This window comes from Myotis daubentonii, chromosome 17, assembly GCF_963259705.1.
Source record: "Myotis daubentonii chromosome 17, mMyoDau2.1, whole genome shotgun sequence".
Classification (NCBI taxonomy): domain Eukaryota; kingdom Metazoa; phylum Chordata; class Mammalia; order Chiroptera; family Vespertilionidae; genus Myotis; species Myotis daubentonii.
In genome coordinates this window covers 53087171-53099730 of record NC_081856.1, presented here as the reverse complement: position 1 = coordinate 53099730, position 12560 = coordinate 53087171, and the positions used below count along the sequence as shown (strand labels likewise).

Genomic DNA, 12560 nt, shown 5'->3' with positions numbered 1-12560 from the left:
TTTCCTGTCTTCGGGCAGGGACTTCGCCATGAGCGTCCCGGACTACATGCAGTGCGCTGAGGACCACCAGACGCTCCTCGTGGTGGTGCAGCCCGTGGGGGTCGTCTCGGAAGAGAACTTCTTCCGGATCTACAAGAGGATCTGCTCCGTGAGCCAGATCAGCGTGCGGGACTCCCAGCGCGTGCTGTACATCCGCTACCGGCACCACTACCCGCCCGAGAACAACGAGTGGGGCGACTTCCAGACCCACCGCAAGGTCGTGGGCCTCGTCACCATCACCGACTGCTGCTCGGCCAAGGACTGGCCGCAGACCTTCGAGAAGTTCCACATGCAGAAGGAGATCTACGGCGCCACCCTCTACGACTCCAGGCTCTTCGTCTTCGGGCTGCAGGGGGAGATCGCCGAGCAGCCGCGCACCGACGTGGCCTTCTACCCCAGCTACGAGGATTGCCCGGGCGTGGAGAAGAGGATCGAGGACTTCATCGAGTCGCTCTTCATTGTGCTCGAGTCCAAGCGTCTGGACAGGGCCACCGACAAGTCCGGGGACAAGGTCCCCCTGCTCTGCGTCCCCTTCGAGAAGAAGGACTTTGTCGGCCTGGACACGGACAGTAGGTAAGTTCACCTGGAGGCCCGGGGTCCCGGCTGCGAGCTTGGGGGGCTTCCCGACACCCAGAAGGGACCCGGGTGGAATTTCATGGCAGAAAAGGGTAGAAAGGTGCAGTCCATTCGTGTTTAGCCTTTTCCAAACGGGACAGCCTTTGCCTCAGGGAAATCCTCTTAGGGTTACTGTGCACACTGACTCCCCCTTTTCAGCCGCGTCCCCTAGTGGGACCCCCCGGAGCTGCTGTCCAGTACAGCGGCCAGAGCCCCTGTGGCTCTTGAGCACCAGGGAGGAGGCTAGTCTGAGCCGAGATGTGCTGTAAGAGAAATGCACATCAGCTTTGGAGACTTAGAACAGAGAAAAATAATGTAAAATGCCTCATTAATGTTTTGATATTGACTACATGTCAGATTGATAATACTTTCCATATATTAGGTCAAATAAAATAAGTTATTAAATCAGTTTCAATAATTTACTTTTGCTTTTTACTTTTTTAAATGTGGCAACTAGAAAAGTTTACTCATGTGGCGCACACTGTGTGCCTGTTGGACAGCGCTGCCCTAGAGCCCAGATGAAACTTACTTCTTCAGGCTCATCCGTGGTTATAGAGGAGAGGCCGAGTCTGGAGAGGGGGCAGAACCAGGGCCAGCTGAGCTGGAAGTGGACCCGTGTCTCCGGTGCCCAGACCGGGTATCGTGCATGGGTCAACCCCACTTTGCCACTTGGTAGCCACATTGTCAGACCCAGGATCTCAGGGACACCCCCAGGGACTTCCCAGAGGGCTCCTTACTCAGATGGGACTGTGTTTCCAGTGTCCGAAGAACAGGGAGTGTGGCTGGGGCAGAAGGTCGGTCTTCACGCTTTCCCTGCGGTTAAGTCGGTTAAGTCGACAGCTTCACTCTGCACTGGAATTGCAGATGAGCTCTTCTGGGCCCTTCCCTTCTCTCCCTCTCTCCCTCTCTCCCTCTCTCCCTCTCTCCCTCTCTCCTCTCTCCCTCTCTCCTCTCTCCCTCTCTCCTCTCTCCCTCTCTCCCTCTCTCCCTCTCTCCCTCTCTCCCTCTCTCCTCTCTCCCTCTCTCCTCTCTCCCTCTCTCCCTCTCTCCCTCTCTCCCTCTCTCCCTCTCTCCCTCTCTCCCTCTCTCCCTCTCTCCCTCTCTCCCTCTCTCCCTCTCTCCCTCTCTCCCTCTCTCCCTCTCTCCCTCTTCCTTCTTCCCTCTTCTCTGTCTTCCCGGCTGCCATGGTGGCATCTGTCCAGCAGAGGACTAGATGCAAGCCAGGGCTCCCACTGCTTGCCAACGTGGCCCCTTTGCTAGGGGAGCTGGGGAGCCATGTGGCCTGGGCTTCCTGCCTTGGGCACTCTGCGTCTTTCCTCCCTCAATGTAGACTTCAGACGATGGTCTCGCAGGTGAGGAGTCACTGACATGTGCACACTGGCTAAGGCCTGCTGCAAATTGACGCTCAGTGTGTTTCTTGAATGGACCCTAAGGTCAAACACTGCCTTTCTGGTGGTTGCTAAGTTGGTAGAGAAAATGTCACAGAATTGAGAAAAAAATGGCCCAGGCCAGCTCTGCCAGTGAGAAGCGCAGATCAGCCCATCACGGCTGTGTGTGGTGCCTTGCAGGGTCTGGAGTAATTTTTACTTCCTCCCCAGACACGTTTATAAGGTCTGAGGGAAGGACAAGGCATGCCATACCCATGACGCATGCTGGATGGCAGGGGCCCTGTGATCATGTGCCAGCGCTCCCCTCCCATTCCTTGGAGCTGAGGGGCTGGTTTAGGGGTCTGGGCAGCTGTCGAGGGCAGAGCTGCTGAGCCTCCTGGGCTGTCAGATGGTTCATCCCTTACGGAATGGGGCTGCATAGCGCACAGCGCTCCCTGTCCTCCCCATGTCACCACAGCCTGCGGGTGGCAGGGACTGGCTTCTCCCCACTGCACAGGCCGCTGGGTGACTTTTGCTTATCAACTTCTAGGCTTCGAGGCTGCAGACACACGGCCCATCCTATTCTAACCGCTCTCCAAACACTCAGCGTCATTTGAACTCCAGTGGGGTGCCAGTGACCCCCAATCAGACCCATCCCCTCTAGTCACTGGTAACCTGCTGTGGCCTCCACGGCTCCATAGTCACTCACCTTTACCACAGTGCTTTGGGGCAGGATTGTTACAAAGTGTAGAGGGGAGATGAGATAGGATTTCGTAGCCCAAAGGGAAATGTCCAGGAGTAGGTCCCGCTTGGGTTTGGCGAACTGACCCCCTGATGGGCTTCCTGGCAGATGCCGCTAACTTCAGGCCCAGGCCCCCGGGAGCCCAGAAGTGGGTGGGTCTTACTTAGACGTCGCGTGTGTCCCCAGCCTCCTCGGCGCCCGCCGTAAATTCAAATTCCTGTACATGGAGAGTCGTAGCTGCCAAAGTTATTTTTGTTCTTGTGTGTTTCTAATTTTTGCTTGTTCCTCTTTCCTTTCTTTTCCTTTTCTTTTCTCTCATACCGCCCTGTGAGTATGTTGTTGGGTCTGAAAAGGTAGGCTGGGAACATTCTGCTTGGAAAGTAGCTAGATTTCCATCCGTGCTGCCTCCTCCTCGCCTCCATCGCTTTCAGAACAAAACCTTGCTGCTGCCTTGACCCGTGTAGCATCCTGGTCATCCTTTTATTTTCTAAAATTTTATTAGCTGCTTTAGCATGTAACCCGCCGGTGTGTGGTCTCTGTTGAAATACTTGCTTTGGGGACCTTGTTGTTCTTACTTAGTATTTGTAACCAACGAGCCTGTATTAATTTTTTCATTCGTACGAGGAAGGGAGATGCTGTTTCCGGTGGCCGCGAGGGCTCTCTCTTGGGCTGCTTTAACCTAGAAGGTCAAGCGCCTTGCTTGATTCTGGCTTTTAACTGAGCGCATTTGGCACGTGGCTCTTGGCTGCGGCTGTGTGCATGGCGGGGTTTCGTGGCCACGGTCACCAGCAAAGGGACGCCGTTGGAGGAAGCGGCCCCCGGAGTTTCTCTTGCTTTCCCCTTGAGCATGCCAGGACTTCGCTTCGCCTTAGCAACCTACGAAGGGGCGGAGGCTCCTCGAAAATCAACACCAGCCTTATGCCCCTTTCTGAGGGTGACTTTTCCGAGTGTCAGGAAGTACGGCTGCTCGTACGCAGCCAGCTCATAGTCCTTGTGGATACCAGGACCTTTCATTGACCCTGGTCCCCACTCTCCAGCCAATAAGCGGTCAGAGCCAGACATCCGTGGTTGTACTGCCCTTACCTGCAGCAGCCTTTACCTTGAACCCTGTGTTGGCCGGAAGTGGCTGTTTCTGTGTGTGCTGAGGCTAATGTGTGTCACTGAGGGACATGTCCCGAAGGGACCATCTCTGGTGACCTAGGACTCATCCCACCCCGTGGGGAAAGGTTTTGCCACCACCATGGCCAGGAGGCCTGGCTCTTTAATGCTTTGGTCCAAGTGTGAGCACTTTCACCTCAATTGAGACAGGCTGCCTTCCTGCAAGATTCGGTCATATTCTGGGGTGGGGAGAACAAAACACAGATAAGTGTAGCAGGTTCTGGAACTTGAAGCCGTGTGGCTTGGAAAATGCGTGGCGGGGATCCCGTGAGGGCCGGTCATGCCCCGGACCGCAGGGCCTTTGTGGTCACTCACCCGCTCCCAGGGGATCGGTGCGAGAGTAGCCTTGCTGGGTTCCTCCTTTCTCTCCAGCTCCCCCCATGCAGGTATGCCACAAGCCGAGGTCACTCCTAGACGTCAGGCCCCTCTCCTGCGCCACCTCCTGGCCCCCTGTGAGACTTAACGTGCTTTCCCTCAGTGACGGGCGGGGGAGACCTCCCTCTCAGAGGGCGGTGGCTCCCACGCTGCGAGCGAGCCTGCAGTGTCCTGTGCTGGGAAGAGGGAATAATTTACTTTTTTTGAAGCGTTCAGGCAGAATGCTTTAAAGCAGATTTTACTCTATCAGGTTAGGAGTAAATTCCATTAAAAAATCAAGTCTAATTCAAAATCTCCTGTGGGTCAATATAATGGCAGTACTGGTAAACTCAGCCGCGTGTTACAAGTGGAGAATCATGTCACTGTTGGGGAAGAGAACTTGATTTTGGACACAGTTCTTTTCCTGATTAGAGCAGGAGAGCACAGCCGGTGAGGGAGCCCCGCACTGCCCTCGTGTGGGCGGGCGAAGCTTTGCGCCGGGCAGAGGGATCCACTTTCTCAGGGGAACAGGGAGCTGCGCCTGAAGTTGGGTGCGTTTGTATGATTCTCCGTTATTTCGCATCCGGTGAAGATAAGCGTTCCTCTGCAGCGCATCACGTGGATCTCAGAGTGAGACGCTCGAACAGGTGCTCAATGAGCCTTTTCCCTGACAGCTCCAGTGGCGTGTGCACATTTGTGAGAATACTTGACTTTGGGGCCTGGGCTGTGATGACAAAAAAATGTTTTTATTGATTTTAGTTAGAGAGGAAGGGAGAGAGATAGAAACATTGGTGAGAGAGAAACATCAACATTGGTCGGCGGCCTCCTGAAGGCCCCCCACGGGGGATCAAGCCTGCAACCTGGGCTCGTGCCCTCATCGGGCATCGAATCAGTGACCTCTTGATGCGTGGGATGACGCTCAACCAGTTGAGCCACACTGGCCAGGCTGGGCTGTGATTTCGCTCTTTCTCCTCCCTTCCTTCATCTCTCTTTCTCCTCTTCCCAAATGCCCTCCTAGAGGTCATGGTCTCGATGGAAGGGATGGCCAGACACCCAGAGAGTAACTAGGCTGACCTGTTATGGAGGGCAGCCCAGCTGAGAGCTAGAGGGATTTCCAGGGAAGCTTTCCTGGTGGGAGAGGGCTCTGCATTGACTTTTCAAGATAAAGTCGGAGTGAGCCAGGTGAAGGGGCCGAGAGGGGGCTCAGGTGGCAGAGAAGGCTGCCAGCAGGGGTGACCTTGGGGAGCGGTAGTCCCGACGCTGCTGTCTGGAGGAAGGAGTGGGGTGGGCAGGAGCGGCTGCACGTACCTTTGCGACCCATCCATTCATTTGATTTTGAGTGTCCGGGGGAAGAAGGGTGGATACACAATATTATGCAAAACATGCTTGCCTTTTTGGAGCTTACAGATACCAGAAGTTGATTCAGCACAGAGTGTTCTAGGAACACGGCAGGGACTCCTAGCCCAGCATGCAGAAGCTGGAGGCAGGGAAGGCTCGCTTGAGAAACTGACAGTCACACTGAGCCCTAAGGAGAGTGGGCAGTAGCAAGGTGGAAGGGTCAGGTCACAGGGGACCCCAGTACCTCAGTGTGGCTGTGGGGTGTGGAGAAGTAGTGAGAGGGGCTGGACCTGAACTGGAGAACCTTTGAAAGCTTTGAAGTGCTTTGGGAAGGTTACGCCGAGCGCGCGCGCGCGCGTGTGTGTGTGTGTGTGTGTGTGCATGTGTGTGTGTGTGTGTGGTCAAAGAGAGGGGGTTAGATGAACATAGAAGGCTCTTGAGGTGACCCGTGGCGGGGAGAGATGACATGTCCGGCTGGGATGGCAGAGGCATATGGATGTAGCACTTCCCTGTGGCGAGGGCTTGTGAGCGGGGCCATAGGAGGGACGGGAGGGAGGCTGGTGAGTCCCCTTCTATCCCTCCCTGCCTTATGTGATGGTCTGAGTATTTGGAACAGAAAAGCTAAATTCCAGGGTAGCCAAAGAAAAAGAGTTTGTGGAGCTCATTAGAGTTAGATCTGATAGGATGTATTGAGACCTGCCAGTAACATTTGTTTAGCTGGACACCTCCCATCTTCTGGATTTCCATCCGGGTTTTTACTCTTGATACTATTGCTTTCCATGGTCAGGGAAGAGTTACTATAGCTGTGACTTTCCTTAAAAAAAATCATATCTTCTAAGAAATTTAATAGTCAAGAGATTATTTTAAAATGATGAAGGAAGCTTTTGGTGTAGTTTTTTTGGTTTCTGAGTTGACATGGAATTCAAAGCCTTTGCATTATTTAATGGCACATCCTTGCCAACATTTAAAGAGCTGTCAGCGCCCAGGCCCCGCCCGCGCAAAGCATTACTAACGCTCACTCTGAAATCGTGAAGATCCAGGTCTTGTTTGCAGAAGCCAAATGCTTGGCTTATAATAGACAGCCTCACGCTCTTTATAAAATAATAATATGTTTGTAGTTAAGGAAGTGGAAGTTAATCGTGTTTTTAAAAAGCTGCAACATACTTTCTTGTGCTAATGTTGTGATCAGAACATCTGAAAAGAAAACTCCTGCGCTCCTATTGCCCAGATGAAACACACGGTGGGAGTTGTTTCTCCCTGTGACACTGAAAAAATAACTTAGACGCCAGGACCGCTCCAGCTCACATACTGGCAATGATGGCTGCTGGCTGTCCTGATAGAGCCTCCGGTTGCCTTTGTAGCTTTTTTTTTTTTTTTTTGTCGTGAGAGAGCTGCGTAGCTGCTTAGCCAGTGTGCCGGGGGGCAGAAGTCGGGCCTTCGCAGTGATGTGTTTCCACACGTTTTATCTTTCAGACATTACAAGAAGAGGTGCCAGGGGCGCATGCGGAAGCACGTGGGGGACCTGTGCCTGCAGGCGGGCATGCTGCAGGACTCCCTGGTGCACTACCACATGGCCGTGGAGCTGCTCCGCGCCGTGAACGACTTCTTGTGGCTCGGCGGTAAGGCGATGTGACGAAGCTGGTCAGATATGTGATTATGGCAGCTGTTATCTGAAATAAGAGAACAGAAAAAAATGGGCCTAAACACAAGGGATGGGCAGGAGAAGCAGGCAGCCTGCTGGGGGCAGTGGGCAGTGGCCTGGCAGCGTCCCGGCCTCGCCTCTGGCACTCCCCACCCAGGACTGGAGCACGGTGCCCTTCGTTTACAAAGTCCTGATTCCCTGGTCCTCTTGTTTTTAATTTTAGCATATCTCGCCCTCTGCTTAGAATGCCATCCCCCCACCACTCATTCTTCAACACCTTGTCCATACATTAGCAGGTGGATGGATAAGTACAGTGCAGTATATCCAGATGGTGGAGTAGACAGAGAAATGAATGAAGCGCTGCCCAGCCAGCGTGGCTCAGTGTGTGAGCGTTGTCCCGTGCACCAAGAGGTCATGGTTCAATTCCCAGTCAGGGCACATGCCCAGTTTGTGGGCTTAATCCTTAGTGTGGGATGTGCAGGAGGTAGCTGATCAATGATTCGCTGTCATCATTGATGTTTTTTTCTCTCTTTCCTTTCCTCTCTGAAATCAATAAAAATATGTTAAAAAAGAAAAAGAAAAAGGAGTTGCCACATAAATACTTAAATCCTTTTGTGGTTTTATTTTTGAATACAGTAAATATCTCCAGCTGTAGCCTACACACACACACACACACACACACACTCACACACACGCGCACACACACACACAAGCGCTCTGTGATCCTCTGTATTTTCTTAGCATGTCAGAGTTTTAAGACCAAAAAGTTTGGGAACTGCTATGCTAATGAATGAGATGAGCACACTGTTGCACAACTTACAGGGCACGTGGCCTCGCCTGAGATTCTTAGGCCATAACTGCCATTGACAGCAGAAGGAAATGTACTCCAGGTTACTGTGGCTGCCCTTGAGGAGGAGGCACGCCCGTAGGTGTTTGCTCTAAATGGAACGCATGCATTTGGGGTGTCTGATGTGGAAAGACATCCTGGTCCTGCTTTGGTGGCATTACTTTTAAAATACATTCTTATTGATTTCAGTGAGGAAGGGAGAGGGAGAGAGAGAGAGAAACATCGATGATGAGAGAGAATCATTGATTGGCTGTCTCCTGCTTGCCCCCTTCTGAGGATCAAGCCCACAACCCGAATATGTGCTCTTGACTGGAATCAAACTGGGACCCTTCAGTCCACAGGTCAACGCTCTATCCACTGAGCCAAACCAGCTAGGGCTAATGGCATTACTTTTAAATATTGTCAGTGCAGGGCACTTCCCGCACATCACAGTGTCAGAATCCGGCACAGCACCTGCCACCCAGTAAGCTCTACAGGCTGTATAAGTCCTGAGAAATCATTTGGTCTGGCCCTGCCAATACATTAGAGGTGAGTTAATTAAATGTTGACCAGATATAGCAGTCTAATTTTTTAAAAATGTCCAAATCAGTTTTTATTGACTATTACTATAGCAGGCTAATGTTTAAGTGGATAATTTTGTGTGGCCCGTGAGTAATGTTATAAATACCCAGATGGCCCTTGGCAGGAAAAGGTTCCCCACCCCTGCTACACTGTTGGTTAAATGAATGGCTGGCTGGCTGAGGGCTGGCCCATTTCACTTGCGGATGCAGTCCCTCCGTGGAGCCTTGAGCATCGTGGGAGTTTTCTGGGGTGCCAGCCTTGACGGTGGCACCTGGAAGATGACCGGCGGCATGCTCCTGTGCATCACAGAACCAGTGACCGTGGGCGTGATCTTTGTTGTGAGGAAAATGGGCATTTCCACATAAAGTGTCCTGGGCATTCGTAGGCTCTGCGATTTGAGCTGGGAATGGGCCACTGACTTACTGATGGTCCTGTTTATTTCTTATGCCCAGCTGCCCTGGAAGGGCTGTGTTCGGCTTCTGTCATCTATCACTACCCTGGTGGGACCGGTGGCAAGAATGGAGCTCGCAGGTGCCAGGGGGGCTCACTTCCTGCTGAGGCAGCCAACAGACACCGACCAGGTGAGCGCGCTCTTTCCTCGTCTGGGCTCAGTCGCTGTCCTGAGCGGGCAGGGTCATTGTTTCCATCTGCCTCTGAGTCAAGCCTGACAGTGTTTCAGTCAAGTATAGTGTCTGTGCGGTCAGAATCCTTGCACACGAGATGTTTCCTTCTGATCTTATTGAATATTTATCCATCTCGAGTCTTGCGGATCATATGAATAGATTGCAGTGATTGGCGGATTTCTGGGACAATTGCCTAAATTTCAGGGTCCACCGACCCTGAAGTTCTGTGTCTGGGGATCTTTATAATTGCTGTGCATTTGGTGAAGCTCACCTCAGAGGTCCATTTTAATGGCTAATTCAGGGCCTGTTTCTTATTCTCCCGGGTGATGACATTTCTCTTAGTGAGTTACGTGTGATTGGCTTATGCTTCTTAGCCCTGATGCAGCGTAAACCATCTTGGTAGGGGAGACTCACCCGTGCTTGTTGAATGAACTTAACCCTCCGACCCTCACTGAAGGAACTTGCCTGTGACGGCTCAGGAGGTATAGGTCACAAAGATAATAACAACGATTGCAGAGATCAGGCTAGACACAAAACTACAGGCATCTTTTGTTCTGTGAGACTTTTAGCATATTTATTCCCAAAGAGAAAGTCCGCCGTAGTTCATTTGTATGGGATGGAAAGGCCTTGAATTCCCTTTCCCCCTGTAACCCATCCCCATTCTTAGCAAAGAGGGCAGGGGCCACCATTGTGTATCAGCTACCGGGGCTGCAGCCCTAGCCTGGGTGCCCTCTCTGCAGAACAGCTAGCGTGACTCTAATGGTTTTTGAAGATACTTCACCCTTCGGTGGAGCTGTTCCTGACGATTTGAGAGGAGAGAGAAGCGCGCCGACAGTGGATAAGGGAAGAGTGAGGTGGAGAATCATTCCTCTGCTCCTCCCTTTCCTGTGCTCACCACCAGTATTTACCCCTCGTTGTGCTAACTCCTGTCTATGGTGCGAGATGACAGCATTTTCAGGTCTATGTTTTCTCTAGGCAGCTGCCAGCGCTGTGAGCTCCCACATAGCCAGACAGGCGGACGCCTGCTTCATTTTCTCCTTGGGAGGCAGGCCTCTGTCTCCTCTGGGGGTGCCGAGGCTGGAGGCTGGTCCCCTGTGACCTGAAGTTAGGTGTGGAGAGGGAGACGGTGTTGCTGATGCGACTAGTGAGGCTCCAGGGACTTTTTACGGCAGTGTTTCCTTCCCTGCTTGCTGAACGTAGGCAGAAACAGTTTTCAGCTTTTTTGAAAACCTGCTCTGTCTGCAGAAGAGAAATGTCTTTATGTAGCTTTGCAAAAAAAACCCTCACGAACCTTGGGCGCTTTTCAGTGTTGAAGGCGGTCTCTGGGGAAGTGCCCCTGAGGCTCCGTGAGAGCTGGGGGAGCGGTGTGAGCCGCATGGAGGCCGGAAACTGTGGCCCTGCCTTCCAGGCTCCAGGCCCGTGAGCAGGCTCAATCACAGGACACACACATTGCTTGATCTTGCAAATTAATTTCACAATGATCAGCGTGCGCTGGCAGCCTCCTCTTACATCAGGGATTTAGGGCGCCAGCTGTCTGAGATGAGGCCCAGACAAACTGACTATTTAACATTCTGCCCTGAAGTTCTATCTCAGGGTCCTTTTGCACAGCCCAGCAGCAGAAATATAGATGGAGCATGCTGTGCCGTCTCTCTGCCTCAATGATCTTGTCTGTGAATTGGGGAAGAGGGTGATAGTCCCTACCTCCCAGGGCTCTGGGAAGGTTGAGTGAGACACATAGAAATGCCTGCACCTGGTCCATGCCGGCAGGTCTCATCAGTGCTGTTGCTGTTGGCAGTATGAACTCATGAATTATGTTAAAGATCCAGGCTGCATGGCTCTCAAGCAGATTTCCTCTAAGAAAAAGAAATCCGCCCCCACCCCCACTTAAAGTTGAGTTATCTTAGTTTCAAAAGAATTCTGTAGTCTCTACCTATTTTTGCTTTAATTCTTTTTTTGTTTTACTTTAAAAAAAGATGTTTTTATTGATTTCAGAGAGGAAGGGAGAGAGAGATAGAAACATCAATGATGAGAGAGTATCACTGATTGGCTGCCTCCTGTACACCGCCTACTGGGGATTGAGCCCCCAACTCTGGCCTGTGCCCTGACCAGGAGTTGAACTATGACCTCCTGATTTATAGGTCGACTCTCAATGGCTGAGCTGTTTTAAAGTTTTTAAAGACTTTCCTTGGTGACAGAAGATGTGACTCTGGGTGGTGGGCACACAGTGCAATATACAGATCTTGTAGCATAGAAACCCACATCTGAAACCTATATGATCCTATTAACCAATGTCACCCCAATAAATCTAATAAAAAAGGGAAAAATATATAAAGACTTTCCTAGTAATCAAAGGTTAGAGGCCACAAATCCCCCCCCCCCAGATTTATATATGAACCCACAAGTCTATAATGAATGGACACAACTTGGTTTATTAAAAAAAAAAAATCAACAGGACATCTGTAATCCATCCAAAAGGAAGGAAATGGCTATTGACAAGTAACTGTTTCTCCTTAATGGTCATAACTACTTTTTTGTCCTTAATTTATGAACAGTAATCATCATCATAATGGTCAAATAGCTATAAACTTCCCCAGCACCTTCCTTGGCCCTGTGCTGACTGCTCTTTGTACGTTTGACCTCCCAGCAGGCGTTGGAGGGCAGGTATCATATCTCCACTGGCAGGTGAGGGATTGAGGTGTAAAGAGATGAGGTGATTGGACCCAAATCATGCAGCGGGCGAGGGGCCGACTCGGGACCTGAGCCCTGGTTGGTATGATGACCAGGAAGCTTTCTTACCTGTCCCCCCATCAGCCTCCCAGGGACAGACCGTTTGTCTGAGCTTCCGCGAGGTCATGAACGACACGCGTTAGTGGTCTCAGCCTGCAGAGGCCCCAAAGGGGAGACAGCCGCGAGGATGGATGTAAGACAGAATGGCAGAGACTAAGATTGCACATTTATTTCCACAAATGTTTTATTCTCAGCTAATGACCAACGTCAGTGTTTCAAATTGTAACTGCGTGAGCACTGAAAACAACATTAAAATGATTATAGTGCAGAAAAGAAGTGGATTTTGAAAATCTAACCATTGCTAATGACTTACTACTTGTTTTTTCCCCTCTCAAACTCATTCATTTTTTTATAATCCTCACCTGAGGATATGTTTCCTGATTTTTAGAGAGATAGGAAGGGGGAGAGGGAGAGAGAGAGAGAGAGAGAGAGAGAGAGAGACATCGATTGGTTGCCTCCCTTGTTGCCCCCACTGGGAATTGCAACC

At 51.3% G+C, this 12560-nt stretch overlaps 1 protein-coding gene across 4 annotated transcripts in view; it reads left to right on the top strand.

The window, feature by feature from the left end:
- Nucleotides 1-12560, top strand: part of TRAPPC9 (trafficking protein particle complex subunit 9) — a 161561-nt gene that overhangs the window by 5455 nt on the left and 143546 nt on the right. For 3 of the 4 annotated variants that reach the window (XM_059672369.1, XM_059672368.1, XM_059672372.1), the window contains exons 2-4: nt 19-612; nt 7087-7232; nt 9116-9244. In XM_059672369.1, the coding sequence (XP_059528352.1) occupies nt 29-612; nt 7087-7232; nt 9116-9244 (859 nt within the window). In that variant the 5' untranslated portion in view covers nt 19-28. Of the gene's footprint in view, nt 1-18; nt 613-3081; nt 3117-7086; nt 7233-9115; nt 9245-12560 lie in introns of those variants that run through there. The other variant, XM_059672371.1, reaches the window with a different exon arrangement.